The 26,719-nt window shown below is 40.5% G+C and overlaps 1 protein-coding gene across 1 annotated transcript in view; it reads right to left on the reverse strand.

Moving 5' to 3' along the window:
* The window catches only part of mcc (MCC regulator of WNT signaling pathway), a 160,034-nt gene that overhangs the window by 62,289 nt on the left and 71,026 nt on the right, over positions 1-26,719 (reverse strand). Inside the window, exons 4-5 of the mRNA XM_056457218.1 lie at positions 19,520-19,633; positions 234-376 (exon numbers count right to left, since the gene is read on the reverse strand). Of these exons, the coding sequence (XP_056313193.1) occupies positions 234-376; positions 19,520-19,633 (257 nt within the window). The remainder of the gene's footprint in view (positions 1-233; positions 377-19,519; positions 19,634-26,719) is intronic.

Genomic DNA, 26,719 nt, shown 5'->3' on the forward strand with positions numbered 1-26,719 from the left:
GTGTGCGTGTATATATTATGTGTGTGTGTGTGTGTGTGTGTGTATTTATAACATAGCGTTTGTAGTGCATGTATTTGTGTGTGTTTATTAGTGTGTGTGTGTGTGTATAATGTGAGTGTTTATGTATTTGTGTGTGTGTGTATGATGTGAGTGTTTGTGTGCGTGTGTGTGTGTGTGTGTGTGTGTGCAGCTGTAGTGTGTGTATGGTATTAGTGTGTGTGTGTGTGTGTGACCTGATGGTGGCTCCCTGCAGCAGGTCGATCTTCTTGTTGAGTTCTGCGATGATGCTGTGCAGCTCTGTGATTCGCTCCTCGTAGCGCAGCGTCGTCCTCTCCTGAACCTCCTCATGCTCACGCAGCAGATGAGACTGCTCACACTGCACACACACGCGCACACACACACACACACACACACACACACACACACACACACACACACACACACACACACACACACACACACACACACACACACACACACTGTTCAGTATGATTGTAAGTGCATCACGAGGAGTCACACACCAACTGAACATTGTAACACTCCTGCTGCTATACAACTCTGTCTCTGTAAACTATATATATATGCTAGTACACACACACACTACATGTGTGCACACAAACACACACCAACATGTAAGCATACACATATCGAACACACACACACACGTGCACACAGCCCCATACGTATGCACACACCCACACTACGTGTACGCACACACACGGACACCCAGACTCACATGCATGCATACACACTACATGTGCACACAGATACACCCACACACACACACACACCCACATGCATGCATACACCCACAGACACACACAAACATGCACACACACAGATACATACTACATGCATGTACACACACAGAAAGCCACCCACATGCTTATACTGAACACACACACAAATACAGACACACACACACACACAGCGGGAAAGAGATTAATCAGGTAAAGTCACACCATGGCAAAACTGCACGGTGAGACAAACAAACACAACACACGCTGTGTGCAAACACACACACACACACACTTTGCTAGAAGTCATGCAAAAGCACCAGCAGAAAAACACAGCATGAGTGAGGAAACTCATCAGACATACACACACACACGCACACACACACACACACACACACACACACACACACACAGAGAGAGAGAGAGAGAGAAATAGAGAGAGCTTAAAGAGACAGCTCACACACACTCATTCATCATTTACTCTCTTCAGTGTTTTAGTTTTGTTGAACGCAAAGGAAGAACGTTTGAAATATGTTTGAGACCAGTAACCAATGACAACGACAAGAAGAAAAATAACAAATACTCTGGTAGTCGATGGTTACCGGTTTCCAACATTCTTCAAAATATCTTCTATGGTGTTCAACAGAAGACAGAAACTCAAACAGGTCTGGAATCTTCCTGTTTGCGTGTACTGTCCTTTTAAGACCCATAGACCTCCACTGTGCTTCTCTCATTAGACTGAAGCCAGTCATCATGTGGATCCTGCGAGTCTTTCAGCTGCATCAGGTGCTCAAACAACACACTCGGGAGATTTCATTACATTATTGAAGACATTTGACAGTCACAAGGTTAAACATTCCTCCACACACACACACACACACACGCGCACACACACACACACACACACACACACACTGAACAGACTAAATCCTCTAAAGACAGACTAAACTACATCTAAATCATTCAGTAAATCTCAGTGTTATTAGTAATATGAGGTGAGGAAAGACCATTTGAAACGTTCAGTGTATAAACTCACTGATAATTAAAGTGATCAAGGGTTAAACTAAACAGTGACAAGAGCAAAACACAGCTTAAAACAAGTGAAACATGATTAATGCATATAGGATCTGTTATATTGGTAATCAGGGCTTGACATTAGCTTTTTTGATCCCCATCCACTGTGGCTAGTAGATTACTACAAATGTGTTGTTGGGAGAATAAATATTACATGCATAAGTTTGACTTGGGCATGCTCAGATTTAGATGTTGTGTTGTGTCCACATGCCTCATTTGAGTTTTTGTGTGTCGCGTGAGCAAATTAATCACGGTTTTATAGAGTCCTATTACAATTACTTTTCATTTGACATGACTTTCCAGAGCTGAAAATGAAGGATTTACCAAATACATCTCTGAGCACACCAAACACAAACAATTATTTATTAGCCACACATTTGAAATGCATCTAAACCAAGCTGCATCCTCCCGCTCTCCCTCGGGAAGCCAATACGGAAGTAACTGAAACTGCAATTCATCAAAATTCCGCTAGTCCTGCTCCATAATAGAGCAAACTGCAATTGAGCCCACTGTTAGAATGGCCAACTTTACAGCAGAAAAAAAGGTGTTTACAGCCTGGTACAAAGAACGATTTTGGTTCATATAGTTATTATTACCCTCCATGACAACTGTGAGGGGGGTGAATTTATTTATAACTCATCCATTTCCTTTATATTAGGTTATATTAAGTTTGCATAATTAAGGGCGTGGCCACTTGAGTGACAGCTAGGTCTCGCTGGTCGCCGTCACTTCACCTCAGCTGAATCCGGCAGATTAGCCACTGATCTCGGCATATTCATCGTATTTTTGTGTTGTTTTATGTGGCTTTACACAGTCAGCTGCCTTTTGGACTTATTTCTTACAATTATCAGATGATATGGGATGCTGTGTGCACTTAATTGTGCTCACGAACCATTCACGTGGCCTCTGTTTCCCATGTGAGTAAAGTTATATACTTATATACCATCTCTATAAATGTATTTGTTTTATTTAAGATCATTTATCATTAATATTTTTCTTTAGACCCGTAAAGCACTCCAGAATGTGACAGATTGATTAGCTGTAGGCTCTAGAACAGTCATCTGAAGCGTTATCATACAGTGTTATGCTGGAGTTCATCAATAGTCTTGCATTTACTAACACACACTATATCTGAAGTGTTTGGAAGTAATTTGCGTTTTCCTCCTGTAGAAAAACACCATAAGAACAATGTTTAGTGTCTCAATGTATTACTACAGTGTTTTTAAAAGTCTAAACACTTTATTGATATAGTGTACAGCCAAGCACATGTGGTCAGAACACAAACGAGTCGCAGGTAATAAAGTATCAAGCGTTTCTCCCACAGTAAAGTCTGTCTGCCAGGTCTAAGCAAAGTGCCAGCAGGTGTCTGTAGCTCCGCCCACTCTCCGCCTCTTTGCCCTTGTTTGGTATCGCGCCGTGGGTGCGATGACGCGCGAACAAAATGGCGACGGTTGGCCGCGCCTACTTGTAGCTTCTTTTGCAGTGTTCAGAAACCAATGGGTGACATCACGGATACTACGTCCATATATTTTACAGTCTATTGTCAAAACAAGCTAAATATAGCTGTACACATGCACTATTTAATCAACAATTGACATTAAAAAATAATGGTAAGACTTTATAATGACTACACACTGACCCATTTATTAAGCATTAGCATCTAGTGTTACACTACATGGTGGGTCATTCTCAATAACCCATAATAGGGGCTCTTTAATCATCTGCTTTTATTTACTGGTAATTTGAACACTAATTAAATGACATTAAGTAACTTATCTGTGTGTGTTTTTTTTCTGATGACACTATTTTGACTGCACTATATATATATATATCCACATTTATTCCAGCGCTTCCAAAAGCTGAACTTCGTATCAACCATAATAATTCAATTTATTGAACTACTCACAAAATTATACACAGATTTCCCAATTGCTCTTTACTAATCCCAGATTCACTTCATTACATTTTCCTTCGGCTTAGTCGCTTTATTAATCAGGGGTCTCCACAGTGGAATGAACCGTCAACTATTCCAGCATATGTTTTACACACTGGATGTCCTTCCAGCTGCAACCCAGTATTGGAAAACACCCATACACACTCATTAGTGCAAGTGTTTGGACTGTGGGGGAAAGCGGAGCACCCGGAGGAAACCCACGCCAACACGGGGAGAACATGCAAACTCCACATAGAAATGCCAACTGACCCAGCCGAGACTCGAATCAGCGACCTTCTTACTGTGAGGACACAGTGCTAACCACTGAGCCACCGTGTGTCTTGCTTAAAAAAAAATTTATATTGATTTATCTAATATAGGATCTGTCTCTCCCGAATGAAGTAGTTGTGTGTGTGTGTGCGTGCGTGTGTGTGTGCGTGCGTGTGTGTGTGCTGAACTCAATAGTATTGAACTAAGCTGGTATTAAACTGCAGCTGGAGAACAACCTGCTGCTTAAAGTCAGTCCATCACACAGATTGATCCAGAATAAACCGGTTTCACACACTCTAACACCATGTCTGTACAACACGCGGCACACAATAAAAAGTGAATACCTTCTCCTTTTCCACGTTGAAGCAGTTTTTATCCTGACCATCTGCCATGGCAAACTTCTATTAGAGAAAAGCTTTCCATTTCAGTTTATTCTGGCTTCATTGAGCGTTAAATGCTCCAAATGTGCCTTTAAAATCATATTATGTGACGTTTACTGACACGATGTCCAGTTTCATTCACTTCTAATATTGTAATATATTTGATTTCTTTAGTTGAACTCTTTTTATTAACAATTCTTAATCAGAGAGGTACTACAACTGAGAGAAAGAAAAACCACAACACATTATTTTCACAATGTTGAGGAGAGAAATAGTGAGTGGTAATTAAACACATTCCTTACTCTCTGAACCATATTGAAAGTAAACAAAAACAACAACAAAAAAGGAACAAACAAACCAAACCATAAGAAAAGAAAAGATTCATATACATAATAATAAATTAACAAATGACACTCAAGCAGGCCATTCCCGTTAAATGTAAAATATCACGCAGTTTCTTTTCCTGATACACTCTTAGATAAGTTGGTATCGTTCAAAAGCAAGAGGGGGAAAAAAGACATACAGACAGGGTTAAATATGCAAGACGGGATATATAAAGCTATTTTTTAAAATACAACAGACTAGGGGTGGATTTTTCATCTTTTGAACGGTGATGGTATAATATCATGGTATTACTTTAAATAGCAAAATAATATACATCTCAAGGAAGAACGGACAAAAGAAAGTCTCACTTCTATCACTCTTTAAAAGTTTTGGTTTGGGTCATTGTAGATGCTCAGTCTCGTTATGAGCTGATCTTCATTTCTCTGTGTTGGTGGAATAAAGCAGGCGAGTCAGCCGCACCAATTTATGAGCAGACAGAGCAGGATTCTCATGATGACCACCGGCGCAATACCGCTCTTTGTTATGAGCTGTAGTTTCAGTGTAAACTTAGTAAAGGCGAGTTTCTTTGGCGATGATGTGTACAGTGTTAGATTTTACATTTAGCGGACATTTACGCTGAACACGCGGTGAATGCAACACATCGAGATTCGGGCACCTTCTCCGAAAACACTCGATTGATCTCAGCTGGCGGATCAACATTTACCTCATGTCATGATCGCTGTCATCTGCGCCATTATTATTATTATAACTTTAGGTGAGGTTTGCAAACCTGTGCACGTTTCACTCTTTAGCCGTTTGCATTTCCTGCAGTAACAAAAGCTCCCTGTTATCTGACAGCGGGAAGCGTTGAGTGACTGACAGCTAATATGAACCAATACAGCAGCAGGGTAGAGCGATTCAGCAAGTTTATAGAGAAAATCAAATCAGATTGCACTACAACCATTATATTCAGACACACAAATGCTCCCAAATATATTATGAGGGCGCATAGATTACATTTCAGGCGCTCATGCGACCAAAATGGTTGCAATTTCGAGCCCTGTAGTATAAGGACAGGTATTCAGACCACAACTGAACGTCTGAAGAAAATTGAATGCCTTATTATTTAGAATGAGCTATTATTGATGTAAATGCAGCCGTTCAAGGCGCATAACTGATTTATTACGGTATTGACGGTATTAGAAAATCCATGTCGTGGCGCAATGTCACACCGGTGATGACTATGACACCGGTGTACCGCCCACCCCTACAACAGACAAGGTTGCCAAGCTGTATAGAAATCCTCTGTTTTGCCATTGATTGTATATCTAATTGTTTCTATCTGAATGAACTGTAACAGGTCAAACATCCAATGAAAGTAGTTTGGCGGAGAAGGTTTTGTCCAGTTCAATAGGATAATTCTTTGAGCAATTATTAAGCAAAAGGCTAATACATTTGACTGCAAAGATGACAGCGATACATTTGTAGGATTGAGTCCAAACAGTGGCACTAAAGGACACGGTTCAGTTTTTAGAAGAAAAATATCAGAGATTGATTTAAAGATCGATGTCCAAAAAGAGATTAACTCTGGACAAAGCCAGAAGGTATGGTAGAGCAGTGTTTCCCAACCCTGTTCCTGGAGGCACACCAACAGTACATATTTTGGATGTCTCCCTTATCTGACCCATTAACTTCAGGTGTTGGAGTCTCTTCTGATGTTATGATGAGTTGATTCAGGTGTGTTTGATTAGGGAGAGGTTGAAAATGTGTACTGTTGGTGTGCCTTCAGGAACAGGGTTGGGAAACACTGTGGTAGAGGGTAGCTGGAGCTTGTTGGCATCTGTCACAACTGCGATCAGTTTCTGGGTTTATTTTAGATCGTTTAACTTTTGTCCAATAAATTCTATGTAATAGTTTAAACTGTATCAGTGAATGGCGAGTGCAGATGGAGGTAGTATGTACACGACGAAGAACTTCTGACCATTCATCGTCTGAAACAACATGATTGACATCTGATTGCCAGTCTAGTTTTATTTTAGACAGAGATGAAGAGTCTGACGTTATATTGAATGAGAAATTTGCTTTATATATGTTGGAAATAGCACCCTTGGAGACTTTTATTTATATATTTGATTTCTAATTGAGGAATAAAAAGGCACGAAAAAAGCTATTACAAGCTGAAACAACGTACAAAAACACACACAATACAGAAAAAACCAACGCAAAAATGGAAAGCAAACTTCAAATACGGCAAATAAATTAACTTGGGGGGGGGGGGGGGGCTATATATTTATATATATACACACTATATCCCTGACTTTTAATGTCTGGAATAAAACATAAAAAATATTCCATGAGCTGAGAAAACCCTGAACATATGAGAGTGTGTTTACTGCTGCTGGAGGATCTGAAGCTGAAGCGCACGCACGCAGACACACACAGACTGAAGACTGAGGGGAAGTAGATGTTCATCTGTGTGTTACACACCCTTCCTGCATGATCTGAGAGGAATGGCATGTTTTCCTGGCTGAGTCTGTGTGTGTGTGTGTGTGTGTGTGTACGTGTTTTTGTGACATATCAGGACACAAATCTGTATAATGGCATAGGTATGACACAGGTATTACAAAAAGGAGGTGAGTTTAATCAGAGTAAAGCTGCACACTGTCTCCTGTGATGGTTGGGTTTAGGGGTATGGTGGGGTGAGGGCAATACAACATACGGTTTGGACGGTATAAAATGAATGGAAACCTATGTAATGTACCCACTTTTCACAAAAACAAACATGTGTGTGTGTGTGTGTGTGTGTGAGAAAACAAACACCGCGTCCACATGAGACAATAAACCACTAAACACACAACAATCAGCACACAATGAGGCTATTCATGATTCACAGACACAACACACACACTCTCACTTACATACTGTATGAACAGTCACTCACGCGCTCACACACATTCTCATGTACTGAATAAATACTCTTACACATGTACACACTCACTCAAATATACACATACAAACACACACACTTAAGGATTTAATCATTCTTTCACTCACAAACACACACACTATCTGTCGTGAAAACACACTTAAAAACATGTGCACATACTTACACATGGAAAAACAGCAAGAAAACAGCAGAATGTCCATCACCACTTCACTAATTTTCAGGTAAGAGCGGCGCAGCTATGGTAAGAGCCAGGTAAGATAAAGGCCCAATCCCAATGCTGTTTATGTACCCCTACCCTTTGGCCTTAAAACCGAGGGTGAGGGGCTTCAAAATTTACCCCTAAGAAATGGGACAGCACTACAGCACCAGCACACGCCATCATATGTCATCGAGATCTCTTGAGAGACGATGGTGACTGCTGTAGTTATTCCAGCTGTGTTATGTTTTGGTATTTATCAGACCACTGAAGGCATATATCATGTTATTACAATGGTCTAATATAAGATCGTAGCTAAACTGCGCATTTACACCGTAACCATAATCATCTATATAAACACACCACAAAACAACACTAACATTACAGCAGACACTGTAAACAGCTCATTCCCAGCCACTAGACCAGGGGTCACCAAACTTGTTCCTGGAGGGCCGGTGTCCTGCAGATTTTAGCTCCAACTCTAATCAAACACACCTGAACAAGCTAATCAAGGTCTTACTAGGTATACTTGAAACAATCAGGAAGGTGTGTTGAGGCAAGTTGGAGCTAAACCCTGAAGGGACACCGGCCCTACAGGACCGTGATTGGTGACCCCTGCACTAGACATTACTGACAGGGTATTCGAGAGTCTTCAAGCGTCAGAATGTTGCAGGATTACTATACAGGAGTTATCATTATGGATTATAGATCGCCAAATTTAGCGGTTTTTATTTTAGCGAAAGGCATGACGGTAAAACACGAGCGCGATTATGAATATAATAAAACATCCGCATGTTTGTTGTAAAAATTCATATTAATGACAAAAAAATACTCATTTGTGGATCTCCTTCTGTGTGCAGCCATGCTGCTGTTGTAGCTGGTGTATTCTGGGAAATTTTCACACCCCTTGGTTTCGAGTGTGGTCCTGAAAAATCTCAGTTTGAAGGGATATTCACCCCTTCCCCTTAGCCCTACGCCTTCAAGCTAAAGGGAATTGGGACACCACTACCCCTTCACGTGAATGCACAAAACAAGAAGTAGGGGTAAGAGGAAGGGCTAAGAGGGGTAGAATTGGGATTGGACCAAAGTAACGCAAAAGAAACTCAACATTAACGTAACGCATTTCTCACCATAGAGAGTATCCAAGTAACGCAACTAACTACTTTTTTGGAGAGTAACTCAACATTGTAATGCATAACTTTAAACAGTAACTTTCCACAACACTGATCATACACACTACCTGACCTTAACGCCTTAATCCAAGTTTTAAAAACAGCAAATAATAACTTCTAGTTGATCATTTGGTATCAGAGGTATGAAAGGTAAAGACCTCTAGATGAGGCTTATTTGAGCACAATAAAATCTGATCATGTCTTGATTATTAATGATTTCATTAGGACAGTAAGGTCTGACTCTGCTGAGACTAAAGTCTGCTCACTGAACCTTCAATAATGTCCAGTATAGAATATGTGCTCATGCTGCAGTGGAAACAGAATGAATATTGTGTCTGACTCCATCATGAGCTTGGAGGACTGCATCCATACATCTCTGCAATGACTCAAATCACTGATTAATAAAGTCATCTGGAATGGCAAAGAAAGCCTTCTTGCAGGACTCCCAGAGTTCATCAAGACTCTTTGTGTTCATCTTCAACACCTCCTTCATCTTACCACAGACATGCTCAATAATGTTCATGTCTGGTGACTGGGCTGGCCAATCCTGGAGCACCTTGACCTTCTTTGCTTTCAGGAGCTTTGATGTGGAGGCTGAAGTATGTGAAGGAGCGCTATCCTGCTGGAGAATTTGCCCTCTCCTGTGGTTTGTAATGTAATGGGCAGCACAAATGTCTTGATACCTCAGGCTGTTGATGATGCAGATCTCTCGCACACCCCCATACTGAATATAACCCCAAACCATGATTTCTCCTTCACCAAACTTGACTGATTACTGTGAGAATCTTGGCTCCATGCTGGTTCCAGTAGGTCTTCTGCAGTATTGGTGATGATTGGGATGCAGCTCAACAGATGATTCATGGGAAAAATCCACCTTCTGACACTTTAACAAATGATTAACTAGAAGTCGAGTTATTATGTGTTGATCTTACAACTGAGATCCACCACAAGACTTTAGTCAGGTAGTGTTTTATGCAGTATTATTAGAACAGAGACTGCACATGCACCATCAGCTTGAGATCATGTGTTTTCACTTTTGGCTTTTTTCATTAAGCGGATGTGTCACGAAGGAAAATCTGCACGCCGTTTATTCGCCGCTCTAATTTTTGGACTGATGCTGATGGCGGCGTTTCAACAGTCATTCACACTGGTAACAATACAGGCTTTGTTTGAGAGGAACACTGAGTGTGTATTGAACACAGAGGCTCTTAAGGGCACTCAGTCAAACTTAAGGGCTGCAGAGGTCAAAGGTCAGGACAGCTCTAGGTGAAGGTCAGAGGTCAAGACTAAGGCATGTGCCCGAGGCTCTGCAGAATTCACCTCAGATTGTTTTCACAGCATATCTGGCTTCATGGGCTGACGCTGATTTATTTAATGTCATTTCATTTTCCTTCGGCTTACTCACTTATTTATCAAGGTTCGCCACAGCGGAATGAACCGCCAACTATTCCAGCATATGTTTTACACAGCTGATGCCCTTCAGCGGCAACCCAATACTGGGAAAAACCCATACACACTCATTCACACACACACTCATACACTACAGCCAATTTAGTTCATCAATTTCCCTATAGCACATGTGTTTGGACTGTGGGGGAAACCGGAGCACCCGGAGGAAACCCGGAGAACATGCAAACTCCACACAGAAACACCAACAATGCCCAGCCGGGACTCAAACCAGCGACCTACTTGCTGTGAGGCGACAGTGCTAACCACTGAGCCAACGTGCCTCTCTCAGATTTATAAATAGATGAACATAATCTCCAGGTTGTTATTCACTATTTACTCAGGAATTACACTAAAATTAAGTGTTCAGCATTTGTCTTTATATATATTTGCTGGGATCACATAACGGCTTTTTAGTCACAGATCGGACCATTGTTTTGATCAGCCAAAAAGGGGAGGAGACAAATGTCATTTGCTTTTAAACAATGTAATTGCTGCCTACAACTTTCGTATTTTAGCATATGATGGTGATTTAATCTTTAGCGTAAACATCAGTGGTTTTATCTAAACTGTTCTCCCAGTACTGCTGTTTTATTTGACTGTAACTTCATCACTAACTCAAGACTAAACACTGAGTCTCTTGATTTTTTTGTGTTTTCAGATTTGAATGCAGCGATTGGAAGGATTAATAAACATATGCAAATCAGCATCATTTATAATTTATGTTGCGTGGGTGTTGAGATCCTGATCTTTTAATGATTAATCCTGCAGCTTACGCTGAATGCATTAATGCAGGATAAACAAGTAACACAATCTCATGGTAATTCGTAATTTTTTGATTTAGTGGCGAATTCGTACGATCTAATTCGTACAATTTAGTACGATTTGCTCATCCCCCAATGACGGTTGGGTTTAGGGGTGGGGTTAGGTGCCACGCCTCCTTTTTAAAAATCGTACAATTTCGTACGACTGAACTCTGTCAAGTTTTCTCGGGAGATCAGGCTGCAGAAAACACCTTTAATAACCTCAGAAACCCACCACATCCCCAATAACCCACCACAACTTCTACTGTCGTCATTATATTTTACAGGAAAGCCGAAATGCTTTCATACGTGTGATTTGAATGATGCGAGAGTCTCTCTGTGATCACTACAAATTTAGCATTGATCTACCAGTAAAAAGATGTATTAATCCGCAGGCCATGTTAGTTTTGAACCATGGGTGGTGATCCATATGGATCATGGATCAACCGTCATCCGTTACATCCCCCAATGACCGTTGGGTTTAGGGGTGGGGTTAGGTGCCACGCCTCCTTTTTAAAAATCGTACAATTTCGTACGACTGAACTCTGTCACTAAACTGACAAAACGTAAAATACTTACGTTTTCTCGTGAGATCAGGCTGCAGAAAACACCTTTAATAACCTAAGAAACCCACCACATCTCCAATAACCCACCACAACTTCTTCTGTCATCATTATATTTTACAGGAAAGCCGAAATGCTTTCATACATGTGATTTGAATGACACAAGAGTCAATCTCTCTGTGATCACTACAAATTTAGCATTAATCTACCAGTAAAAAGATGTATTAATCCGCAGGCCATGTTAGTTTTGAAGCTTGGGTTGTGATCCATTTAGATCATGGATCAACTGTGATCCGTTACACCCCTATTTACACAGAAATAAACCTTGATAAAACATGATCTTTACTTAATGATTTTGGCATAACAGAAAAGTATTTTTGGCTATTGCTAAAGATTTACCTGCGCAACATTTGTGCTCCAGGCTCACAGATTTACCATTTATTTGTGATGTTTACAAAGCCTCTGTGATTGTGAAGTTTCAGGAAGGTCTGTTTCCTGCACAAATGACTCTACGAATGTTTGATGAAGGAGGTCTAATGATTGACAGGCAGAGATTATTTTGGCTTTCCTGCCAATTTGGTCTTCTCTGAGCCTCAGGCTGCCACAGAAACTGTCATCATTTCCTCTATTTCACTGAAATCTGCCAGGCAGCGGTGGCATTAGGCTTATGCCATCTTGAATCTTTCCTCTTTTTTGACTTATTTTTTATTAGCCAACGTGTACTTGGTGCTCAAATACAGAGTTTTGACTTTCAGATAACCTGGTAGCACCATTGCATTTTACAGTACATAAAAAAGGATGAGCAGCGCAATGGCTCAGTGGTTAGCACTGTCACCTCACAGCACGAAGGTCGCTGGTTTGAGCCCCGACTGGGTCAGTTGGCGTTTCTGTGCGGAGTTTGCATGTTCACCACATGTTGGCGTGGGTTTCCTCCGGGTGCTCCGGTTTCCCCCACAGTCCAAACACATGCGCTATAGGAGAATTGATGAACTAAACTGGCCGTAGTGTACTGTATGTGTGTGTGTGAGTGTGAGAGAGAGTGTGTATGGGTGTTTCCTAGTACTGGGTTGCAGCTGGAAGGGCATCCACTGTGTAAAACATTTGCTGGAATAGTTGGCGGTTCATTCCGCTGTGGTGACCCCTGATTAATAAAGGGACTGAGCCAAAAAGTAAATGAATGAATAATAATATTAGACTAGATATTCTTCAAGACACTAGTATTCAGCTTAACGTGACATTTAAAGGCTTAACTAGGGTAATTAGGGTAAAGTTAGGGTAATTAGGCAAGTCATTGTATAACAGTGGTTTATTCTGGAGACAATCCAACACTAATATTGCTGAAGGGGGCTAATAATATTGACCTTAAAATGGCTTTAAAACTATTAAAAGCTGCTTTTATTCTAGCCGAAATAAAGCAAATAAGACTTTCTCCAGAAGAACAAACATGCAGCCATTTAATTGTAATGTTATTTTCAACTGCAGCAAGCAATATTAATAGGAGATATATAATTATTCATATTTAAATCTTCTCATTATTCTCATTGCAATATAAACCACCTTTGGGATACATTCCCTCCGCTCTTATGCCCGTTGTTAGAAACATTTCTCTGATTATGTTTGTACAGACAGCTTTTTCACATTTTATACACTGTCCACAAACTCTATATCTCTATATCAAACTCTATATCTTTAAATATTAGCATTTATTTTCTATTGCATTTCTCTTTAATTTAAACTCTTATTGTTAGCATTATTAGGGCTGCGCAATATGGTTTCAGCATCAACATCACAATGTACACACCACACAGATGTGCAATATGCATGTAATTTTCACATTTACATATACAAAACCATAAAGCATGCACTGTTTATCTGACTTTTATTATTGCTTTATTGCATTCATCTACACTTGTGGATTTTATGCATGATTCGCTCCCCTGCAGAATCTAAATGAACACATTTGGTAACACTTTAGGGATCAATTCTGCTTATTAGCATGTATGTTATTGAGATATTGAGTGCTTATTAGTACTTATAAACTACATAATCTGCATGATCTTCTATTCTATATTCAACCCAATACCTAAACTACCTTAACATCAGTTAATTTAGAAGTTAATTGAAGCAAAATTCATAGTTAATGGTTTGCTAATATGTAGAATTGAACCTTAAAATAAAGTGTAACTATAAATTCTTTCCAAATAGTGCTATTCAATCATCTGGTGAAATTGTACACTGTAGATACAGCATATCGCAATATGTATTACAGAAAAATAAATTATTGCAATGTCCAATTTTTCCAATATGGTGTATCCCTAATTATTATTATCAGTATTATTATTGTGTTATTATTATTTGTAGGGTCGTGAGTGGTTGTGTAGGTATTTCACTGCATATCTTACTCTGTATGTGACAAATAAAGCAGATTTTGATTGGATTTGACTGTGCATGAGCTGTTCTGCATGTGCGACTGACAGATGTGTGTGTTTGACTGCAGAACACCACACGAGATGTGTAAAACACCACTCCAGCAGTGTACAGATGTGGCTTTCATGCATGCACATCAGACAAATGAGCTGTCAGATGCAGAACCACAGTCATGTGTCTTAATAAAAGCCTGCGCAACCAATCAGAAACAGAACAGCTTATTATATTGGGAAAATCTGATATTGCGATATCTAATATCTGCAATAAATAATGCAATATATACAGATAAAGTGAGAATTATTAGCCCCCGTTTGATTTTTTTTTTTTTGGATTTCTTAAATATTTCCTAAATGATGTTTAACAGAGCAAGGAAATGTTCACAGTATGTCTGATAATATTTTATCTTCTGGAGAAAGTCTTATTTGTTTTATTTCAGCTAGAATAAAAGCAGTTTTTAATTTTTTAAACACCATTTTCAGATCAATATTATTAGCCCCTTTAAGCTATATTTTTTTCTGATAGTCAACCACTGTTATAGAATAACTTGCCTAATTACCCTAACCTGCCTAGTTAACCTAATTAACCTAGTTAAGCCTTTAAATGTCACTTTAAGCTGTATAGAAGTGTCTTGAAGAATATCTAGTCTAATATTATTTACTGTCATCATGACAAAGAGAAAAGACATCAGTTATTAGAGATGAGTTATTAAAACTATTATGATTAGAAATGTGTTGAAGAAATCTGCTGTTAAACAGAAATTGGGGAAAAAATAAACAGGGGCTAATAATTCAGAGGGGCTAATAATTCTGACTTTAACTGTATATATTGTTTCACAAGACAGTTGTAACTTTACAGACACATTCTGGGGACACAAAAGACTCATATTAAATGTGGAAAAAGGGGTAACCTACTGTAGGTGCCCTGTAAAGGTGCAGCAGGTGATTGTCTTCAGATACGTGTTGTTGTGCTGGCTGAAATTCTCTTCACATTCCAATAGTAATGATTAAAGTAATTGATCTAAATGTGTTTTTATTAGTGGTGGGCGGCGTTAACGTGCTCTGTTAACGAGAGTCTCTTATCGGGTGATAAAAAACATATGGCCATTAATCTATTCTCAAAGTTGTGTTGGGAGCTGGGTCTATTCTACTCAGGATATGATGACTTTCACCTTGATATTTTAGCACGGATGTATACCTGGCCGAATTGCACCATGGGGGGCAAGAACGAGTCTTCGAACCTGTGTGTATTCCTACTGTGAAATAACCACATCAAACGTGACGTGCAGTTCACTAGAGTGAATCTGATTAATGTTAGCTCCACAGCTAACTATCAGGCACCTGTAGAGTTTATGCGTTCCAGTAAAACATACACAAATAAAGTGGAGCCGGTGCTTTTTAAAATGAACGACGGTGAATGAAAGTCAAACCGGTGAGCCATCTGACAAACAAGTGCCCTACTGAATCAAATCAGCAGGATTCCCTTCTGGATCTCTCACTTACTTCGAAGACACTAGTGACTACGCTGACATGGAGATCAGTAATCTAGTTATTTGCCTTAATAGACAATAATATAATGAAGGTGTTTACGTCAAGTGCTGTAATGTAAGAGTTTCCTGTCATTTTGAGTGACTTTAACTGCAGTTCGGCACTTTCACCTTCACTCATGAACATTTCATTCATGCCCCCGTGACAAACTGGAGTATTAGATGCAAATGAGGAGTAAGGACTTGTGAGAGTGTTATGGAATTTAATAACGCACGCCAAATGGAAAGAAAAAAAGCTCTGCATTTCGCAATGTGTGTGTGTGTGTGTGTGTGTGTGTGCGCTCCTTTACTGACAGCCACGTGTGTTGATCTTGTCGTGTAATATGACCAAAAGTCCTACATGACGGTAGTAGTTTGATTGCAGTGTTTACTTCAGTAATGCCACTGATATCTGCATACTCCACATGTCTTAATTGCATTTCTGTTTAGTTCAGTTATGACTTTAGATTAGAGAAAATAAATAAATAAATAAATAAATAAATAAATAAATATAAATAAATAAATAAATAAATAATAAAACATTTGCTGTTTGGAGCTTATGTAGGCCTACAGTTGCCCCCGTTGCCCCCGTACAGTTCAGTATTCATGTTTACCTGAATAAACAGTTAGTAAACACAAGTACATCTTATTGAACATCATTTATTTTCATCACCGATTATCATAGTAGATCAGTTCCTCAAGCAGTTTGTGGTGCATTTTGGAAACAGGAGATAACTCCCTGGTCTAATGCGCCACCTGGCTTGAGAAACCCGTTCTCAAAGACTTACTTTAAGTCATTATTTGGGCAGCACACATAATCTGAATGCCTTCAGCAGAATTCAAATGAGCCATTTTAATCTAGATTAATCTAGAGTAATTCCAAGATTACAGTGAGATTAATCTAGATTTTAAAAATGTATCTATGCCCACTTATAGTTTATATGTATATTTATATTCTGGGTAAGGCATAAGACTAACAAATGGTCATCCAATTAAATATTGTCATGCCGATAATTCCCATAGTTTATATAAGTATAGCCCAAACTGTCTGTCAGCAAATGCAGATTTGAACAACTGCGCACCTGTTCACGCACATCCACCGATGCTCGTTCACACGCTACGCTGTCATGTGGACATGAGTGACGGCAGTAAAAACAAATGCTGAATCAATACTGGAGATAGTAGTGCACGCTGGATAATCATATCAACAAGACAGGATGTGGATTACCGGGATTAAAAGATCTGTTCAGCTCTCTGTGATCATCAATCATCATCAAATGTGATCAAGAATGAGTTTTACAAGTTTGACACGTTTTCCAAAACAGAGCACGCTCGTAATGAATTACAGCAATTTACTATCACTGTAAATCAACAAAGCAACTGCACAGCAACCCCTCCAGCAGCATCCTATAACATCAGTACGAGTTCTGCAGTCAAAATAAACAATATTAAATCTGCCATCTTCACAAACACAGCACTACATCACTGTTAATACAGTAAATACAGCAGTGCAGATGAAGAAACTTCACAGAGCTGCCAGATTCATCAGTTACAGACTACAACATTCAGCCTACACTCATCTCAGTGTTTCTTTCTGAGCTGATTGTTCTCCACTCATCCACACACACACACACACACACATTTAAAAGCAGAATACATGTCAAACTGTTGAATTTGGTGGCAATAAGGAAGAAAAGGCATGGCATTACATAACAGCATCATTACCTCTGCGTGTGTATGAATGTGTACGTGTGTGTAGGTGTAAATATGTGTGTGTCTGTATTTATGTTTGTGTTTATACATTCACCGGCCACTTTATTAGGTACACCTGTCCAACTGCTCGTTAACACACATTTCTAATCAGCCAATCACATGGCAGCAGCTCACTGCATTTAGGCATGTAGACATGGTCAAGACGATCTGCTGCAGGTTAAAGCGAGCATCAGAATGGGGAAGAAAGGGGATTTAAGTAACTTTGAATGTGGCATGGTTGTTGGTGCCAGACGGGCTGCTCTGAGTATTTCAGAAACTGCTGATCTACTGGGATTTTCACGCACAACCATCTCTAGGGTTTACAGAGAATGGTCCGACAAAGAGGAAATATCCAGTGAGCGGCAGTTCTGTGGGCGCAAATGCCTTGTTGATGCCAGAGGTCAGAGGAGAATGGTGTGGGAATATAAGTTTATATAACCTAGTTCCAAATTAGCAATAATCTATATATAACTGAACTGTTATATGATTTGGTTTTTAGGGTGTGACAGACCTTAAAATGTCTTGGTTGCCTGAGCCCTGACTGTCTCCAAAGTACTGCAAGTTGTCAGTTTCACAGCACAGCTGTCTATTGTCTAACAAATGGTCAAGTCGGTCAACTGGCCGGTCAACTGGTCTCCAGAACCTCATTTGCACACTTTGTTTTCATGCTAAAATGTCTCGTGAATGGGTGTACTTATATGCTGATGAGATCGGGGCTGTAAAGGCAATTTACCCTGCCGACAACAACACTTCATTTGCATGCTTTGTTTTAGACCGTCCCCACCTACTTGGATCAATGTCTGTAAAATGTATTTAAACAGTGTCTGCTGTACCAGTTGAGAGTTCTCTCAATGACTTAATCTTCTCATTAAAGGATTCTGCTTTGAAGATACTCAAAGTTTCTCCCTGGTTTTTTGCTCGTCTTAGAATTTCACAACAGTTTTGGTGCCGTGAGCCAGACAGAGAAATTCACAACAATGGCCAGACTGGTTCCAGCTGATAGAAAGGCAACAATAACTCAAATAAGCACTCGTAACAACCGAGGTCTGCAGAAGAGCATCTCTGAACACACAACACGTCCAACCTTGAGGCGGATGGGCTACAGCAGCAGAAGACCACACCGGGTGCCGCTCCTGTCAGCTAAGAACAGGAAACTGAGGCTACAATTCACACAGGCTCACCAAAACTGGACAATAGAAGATTGGAGAAACGTTGCCTGGTCTGATGAGTCTCCATTACTGCTGCCACATTCGGATGATCGGCTCAGAATTTGGCCTCATCAACATGAAAGCATGGATCCATCCTGCCTTGTATCAGCGGTTCAGGCTGGTGGTGGTGGTGTAATGGTGTGGGGGAGATTTTCTTGTCACACTTTGGGTCCATTAGTACCAATTGAGCATGGTGTCAACACCACAGCCTACCTGAGTATTGTTGCTGACCATGTCCATCCCTTTATGAGCACAGTGTCTCCATCTTCTGATGGCTACTTCCAGCAGGATAACGCACCATGTCATAAAGCCTGAATCATCTCAGACTGGTTTCTTGAACATGACAATGAGTTCACTGTACTCAAATGGCCTCCACAGTCACCAGAGCTCAATCCAATAGAGCACCTTTGGGATGTGGTGGAACGGGAGATTGGCATCATGGATGTGCAGCCGACAAATCTGCAGCAACTGTGTGATGCTATCATGTCAATATGGAGCAAAATCTCTGAGGAATATTTCCAGTAGCTCTTTGAATCTCTGACATGAAGGATTAAGACAGTTCTGAAGGCAAAAGGGGTCCAACACAATACTAGTCAGTACCTAACAAAGTGGCCAGTGAGTGTATGTGTGTAGTGACCTGTGTTTTGGTCAGCTTCTTCTCTAGCACGTGTGTGTGTGTGTGTGTGTGTGTGTGTGTGTGTGTGTGTGTGTGTGTGTGTGTGTGTGTGTGTGTGTGTGTGTGTGTGTGTGTGTGAGTGTAGTGACCTGTGCGGTGGTCAGTCTCTTCTCCAGAGCATCTCTCTCTCTCTCCGTCTGCAGCAGCCGCTGGTTCAGTTCCAGCACGTCGCCCTTCAGAGATGCCAGTGCAGCCAGATGAAGCTGAACACACACACACACACAACACAAGCGTTACACACACATGGACAGCACATACATTACACACACACAGCAGTGATGCAGACACAAACATTACAACACACACACACACACACACACACACACACACACACACACACACACACACACACACACATGCAGATGCAAAAATATAACAAACACAGCCTGCACAGGAGGGCCTCCGCTTCATCTGATACACTCTTCAGATCTTCATTTACATTTAGTCATTTAGTCATTTAGCAGACGTTTTTATCCAAAGCGACTTACAAATGAGGACAAGGAAGCAATTCACACAACTATAAGAGCAGCAGTGAACAAGTGCTATAGACAAGTTTCAGGTGTGTAAAGTCTAAGAAGCAAAGCATTAGTAAGGTGTTTAGAGAGAGAGTACAGTTAGTGGTATAGCCAGAGAGGCAGTTACAGATTAGGAAGGAAAGTGGAGACTAAATAGTTGTTTAGCACTCGTGCTGCTGCGTTCTGAAGCAGCTGAAGAGGTTTGATAGAGTTAGCTGGAAGCCCGGCTAGTAGAGAGTTGCAATAGTCCAGTTTGGAGAGAACAAGAGCTTGAACAATGAGTTGAGCTGTATGTTCAGATAGGAAGGGTCGGACCTTTCTGATGTTATAGAGTGCGAATCTGCAAGATCGAGCAGTTCTAGAAATGTGCTCAGAGAAGTTCAGTTGGACATCTCATCCCCGTTTTTCAACTCTTCAGGTTTCTACTCATCCACCTTTGCTAAATTGAATGCCATTCCTAAGGGAACGGTAGGACAGAGACAGTGCATTTACACACATCACGAGGAACTGTTTCTTTCTTCCAAAGAGTTTTCCTCTATTGTGGACTTTTTTCTGTCGGTTTCAATTTCCAAGTGAGATAATTGTTGGGTTATGTTTATGGTACATTGCTGGTTACATTATTTAAGTGCTAAGAGGAAAAAAAAACATTAAAAATTGTGAAAAAAAAAAATCCCTTGGTTGATTTAATACTGTATTTATATATTTTTTTATTTTACCAATTTTCATTTCTTAATCTGATATATATTAGGGGTGGGCGGTACACCGGTGTCATAGTCATCACCGGTGTGACATTGCGCCACGACATGGATTTTCTAATACCGTCAATACCGTAATAAATCAATTATGCGGCTTGAACGGCTGCATTTACATCAATAATAGCTCATTCTAAATAATAAGGCATTCAATTTTCTTCAAACGTTCAGTTGTGGTCTGAATACATGTCCTTATACTACAGGGCTCGAAATTGCAACCATTTTGGTCGCATGAGCGCCCGAAATTTAATCTATGCGCCCTCATAATATATTTGGGAGCATTTGTGTGTCTGAATATAATGGTTGTAGTGCAATCTGATTTGATTTTCTCTATAAACTTGCTGAATCGCTCTACCCTGCTGCAGTATTGGTTCATATTAGCTGTCAGTCACTCAACGCTTCCCGCTGTCATATAACAGGAAGCTTTTGTTACTGCAGGAAATGCAAACGGCTAAAGAGTGAAAAGTGCACAGGTTTGCAAACCTCACCTAAAGTTATAATAATAATAATAATAATAAGAATGATAATAATAATAATAATAATAATAATAATAATAATAATAATGGCGCAGATGACAGCGATCATGACATGAGGTAAATGTTGATCCGCCAGCTGAGATCAATCGAGTGTTTTCGGAGAAGGTGCCCGAATCTCGATGTGTTGCATTCACCGCGTGTTCAGCGCAAATGTCCGCTAAATATAAAATCTAACACTGTACACATCATCGCCAAAGAAACTCACCTTTACTAAGTTTACACTGAAACTACAGCTCATAACAAAGAGCGGTATTGCGCTGGTGGTCATCATGAGAATCCTGCTCTGTCTGCTCATAAATTGGTGCGGCTGACTCGCCTGCTTTATTCCACCAACACAGAGAAATGAAGATCAGTTAATAACGAGACTGAGCATTTACAATGACCCAAACCAAAACTTTTACAGAGTGATAGAAGTGAGACTTTCTTTTGTTCGTTCTTCCTTGAGATGTATATTATTTTGCTATTGAAAGTAATACCATGATATTATGCCATCACCGTTCAAAAGATGAAAAATACCGTGATATTAATTTTAGGTCATATCGCCCACCCCTAATATATATATATATATATATATATATATATATATATATATATATATATATATATATATATATATATATATATAGGAAAAAAAGGGAAGGAAATGAAACGTCTTTGTGGTAAGAATACAGAGAAGAAGAAAAAACCAAGCTCCTCTTGATGAACCTAGATAACTAGTACTAGAATATACAGCCTGGTCATAAACGTTAAAGGAGGGGTTCCACATACAAACACCTACAGTACAAACACCTGTATTGTGAACACTCACACCTACATTTGCTGGCTGAATTGATGTTTTCTGGCACAGACATGCATTCACAGTGGTATGAACCATTATAGGGGTGGTCAAATGCATACTGAAGTCATCTATTATTTTAATTACTAATATTATTTAAGATACAGATCAGAGCAAACTACTTCTTAACTATTAAGGGGCTTCCTTCAGGGGGGATCAAGCGTTAATTAGGGGGGTCTGATCCCTCCAAAGCCCCCTGTTATTTGCACCCTGCAGCACACACTTCAGGTAAGAGCTTCACCCTAACCAAACATGACCTTAAGCACCACAAGCCAGACGTACACTGAACACACACACACACCTTCACCGTGAAGCCCATCTGACCCTCAAACAGCTGTTAATAAGGGCAGAACAGCAGGAACTGAAAAACACCTCCCTCACTGTACTCATGTTGATGCTCACAAACACACGGCCTCACACAGAGCAAAAGACTACACACACACACACACACACACACACACACACACACACACACACACACACAGAGAAACAAACACAAGGGCGCACACACAGAGAAACACACACAGAGTGACACACAAGCACACTGCTTCCACATACACATGCACAAACACAAATACACACACAGAGACATGTAGATGTAGACACACACACACACACACACACACACACACACTCTCTCTCTTTCCACTCTCCCAGTGAGTGTCTGGCATGAGAACACTGCATGCTGTGTTTGTGTCTTTAGTTAAAACGGCTTATTTACACCTCAACATTTCACACACACACACACACACTCACACACTCTGTATACACACACACACACACACACCATCATCCGAATAATAAGCAAAAGACTGATTTCCTTGCTGAGTGTGTACAGCAGGAGGAATGTGTCCAGCACACAGAGACGAACTGTAAACCAGACTGCATTACTGCTGCTGCTGCTGCTGCTGATGATGATGGACTAAACCTGACATCTGTGTCTGTTATATCTGTGATCTGAGCTTCAGACGCAGAATAACGTCAGAAATCGTCATCTTTATAGTTAGCAGAGAGTGTTAGAAAGCAGTATTTTCAGCGGAGTCCTCCAGAAACGCTGATCCTGTGAGTGTCTGTCTGTTCACCATTAAAGAAACACCTGGAAAATTCCTCCTGCGTGGAGCGTGACGCTGCAGGAAACCCAAAGCTAATCAAACACAGCCGGAGTTTAACACACGCTCTGATAGAGACGCGGGATTGGCTAATAAAAGGAAACTTGTTAAAGGACAAGCTGAGCGGAGATAGAGACACCAGGGGCCTCATGTACGGAGACGGAGACTTGCGTTGAATCAATACTGAATCAATGCGTACGGACAAAGCTGTAAATGTGCGTACGCAGTAAATAATTCAGATGTAACAAAGACTGCGTACGCTGAATCCCACGCATATTCTCTTTGTGCATCCGAATTGACGTGAAACTAAGCGCACGAGTGCAAAGCCCCTCCCCCTGTCTCCTCCCCCTTATAAATATGGTAATGACTCTACTTTGGCGAAAACCAAACGAAAAAGCAATGGCAAAAGCAAGCAAGAAGAGAAACTTGACCGAATGTGAACTGGAGGTGCTGCTATCGGAGGTAGACCGGAAAACACGGTGTTAGCTGACGCGGTTAACGCAGTGGGGTCTGAACATCGCACTGTGAGTGAATTAAAAAAGAAATGGTCTAAAGTAAAGGTGTAGGTTAAGAGGAGAACAGCGGCGCACCGTCAAAGTGTGGACCAAACAGGCGGAGGAACAGGGGATGCTGAACTAACACCCTTTGAGGAGAGAGTTGCCTCAATAGAGGGTGACACTTTACTGTCTGGAGTAGTATCCGTGTCTGTGGGAGACACAGATGTATTAGAGCAGGGGTGGGCAAACTTGGCCCTGGGGGCCGGTGTCCTGCATAGTTTAGCTTCAACTCTAATCAAACACACCTGAACAAGCTAATCAGTGTCTTCAAGATCACTAATTATCTATAAGCAGGTGTGTTTGAGCAGAGTTGGAGCAAAACTGTGCAGGACACCGGCCCTCCAGGACCGAGTTTGCCCACCGCTGTATTAGAGGAACACTTTGTTAGGGCGGTATAGCAGCACCACCGGCATATCAGCTGCCCATTCGCCCGCTCTACAACTGACTGAGTGCGAGAATGGGCATCATTGTATCTGCGCTCTTGTTGTTGAGGGGGGTTAACAGCCACGTCTTTATAGATAACCGCGGTCTCCTGATATGCAGTTAAATAATTACGCTCAATACATAGAAATAAAATAATAAACTTAGCTGGAATAATATCTTTAAATACATCACTTATCAAGAAGCCACCCATCGCGCACCCTGCCACCTTGGAGCCTCATCCTAACCATGCTGTTTGTGAGGATGAATCAATCATAGGTTGACCAAGGCCACCGTGCTACAATATCTGTTAAGCGCATTTGAGCATCACATATTTTTTGCACATTTATTGAATAGTTTCTGATTCACGTATGCAAATTCGTCTTCAGATGGCGCCATTATAGCAGTGTGCGTGGCGTCGATTGGTCTGATTACATTGGGAAAACCGGCGATTGCTCCAAATTGCGCTTTAATGTTTTGCTGGTCAACTGCATGGTATGGAAACCTTACATACACCTGCTAGACATGTGGATGGTCCCGTCACATACAGCTGGCATTGCACAGCTCAAAGATACTCTGTAGTGTGCAGTTCAACATAATCACCTCTAGGAGTCGCCAATGGAAACAAAACAAACACACACAAGAAATCCACGTACGCCAGACATGAAGCTGGCGTGGACCAACACACATTCTCACATTCATTTCATCGTTAGTAAATCCAAACGTGAGCGTGAAATCTGGCGTACGCAAAGTTTTTGTGCGGACACAGCGTTGATACATGAGACACACTTTAGCAGGAGAACACCATCAAATGTTGAGGGAGAGATGAAGACGTCAGTACTATACAGTACAATAAACCACATGTTCAGTGATGAGGATGAAGATAAGGAACATTCATTCATTTTCATTCAGCTTATTCCTTTATTTATCAGGGTTTTCCACAGCAGAATGAATCGCTAACTATTCAGATGTTTTAACAGCGGATGCTCTTCCAGTCGCAACCCAGTACTGAGAAACACCCATACACACTCATTCACATACACACTCATACACTACAGCCAATTTAGTTTGGACTGTGTTTGGACTGGGGGAAACCGGAGCACACAGAGGAAACCCACGTCAACACAGGGAGAACATGCAAACTCCACACAGAAACGCCAACTGACCCAGCAGAGACTCAAAGCAGAGACCTTCTTGCTGTAAGGCAACAGTGCTAACCACTGAGCCACCGTGTCACCCAGACGAGGAACAATTAAGACTAAACCATTTTATTCATTCATTCCCTTTCCTTAGGCTCAGTCCCTTTAATAATCAGGGGTCACCACAGCAGAATGAACCACCAACTTATCCAGCACGTTTAACGAAGCTTATGCCCTTCCAGCTGCAACAAAGTACTGGAAAACACCCATACACTCATACACTATGGCCAATTATGCTTACCCAATTCCCATATAGCGCAAGTGTTTGGACTGTGGGGGAAACTGGAGCACCCGGAGGAAACCCACGCCAACACGGGGAGAACATGCAAACTCCACACAGAAACACCAACTGACCAAGCCGAGGCTCGAACCAGCGACCTTCTTGCTGCGCTACCCACTGTACCACTACGCTGCCTACACCATCTTATTGTAAATGATCAATTATGTGCCCTCTTGAGAATTTCTGATCCTTTTTTAAATATTATATTAGAAAATGTAGAGAAAAATAGTAAATAAAGAAAATTTAAAATTAAAACAGTAAAATTCAAGAGAAACAAAAAAATGTTTACAATTTTGTAGCGTGTAATTGTTTTTCAATATTTTGCATGAAATTAAATGTATTATCGTTCTATTTCTAAAGATGTTCTGTGACTAAACTATAATTGTATAAAATATATCCGTTTATTAAATCTGTTTTGCTCAAATGCATTAAAATATATGACCTATATTCACTGAGAAATGCATCAAAATTCTAAGTGTACTCATTTATGTTGAGCATTATGAGTATATATATAAATATATATTTATAAATATACAGATATATATATATCGGAGTGGCTATTTGCTCTTAGTGTAAAGCGATTTGCACTAACTCCGCCCACATTCACTGTAACCAAGCTCAAAACTGTCGCGACGTGCCTCAATCGGGGTCAAGTGCTGGTCAAATTAAGGCGCTAACATTTGCATTTTGCGAGAGCGGAATGACGGGATCGATCAGACGTTAAATGCGGTGAAGTGAATCGGAGGAACGCGTTAACCTGCTAACTTCTCGGTAAGTAATGTTTTTAACTTTATTGCATTATTTATAGTTCTGTTATGTGTTTTTTAACAGCCATGGATGTTACTAGTGGCATTATGTATTTAGTTGGTTATTTCCACATCATGTATAGCGTGTCTTTGTTTTGTAACGTTATGCTAACAGGGATGATAAGAATCACGATTTGCATTGCTGAATTGGCAAATCTCTGTGATATACTGTATCATCGAAAAAGCTATTTACGTAACACGACGTGTTCTACCTGTATTACTTACAACACCTAATATTATATATGCAATGTAAAATTGATTTATTACGTGCGTTTTCTAA

Source organism: Danio aesculapii, chromosome 5, assembly GCF_903798145.1.
Source record: "Danio aesculapii chromosome 5, fDanAes4.1, whole genome shotgun sequence".
NCBI classification, from domain to species: Eukaryota; Metazoa; Chordata; class Actinopteri; order Cypriniformes; family Danionidae; genus Danio; species Danio aesculapii.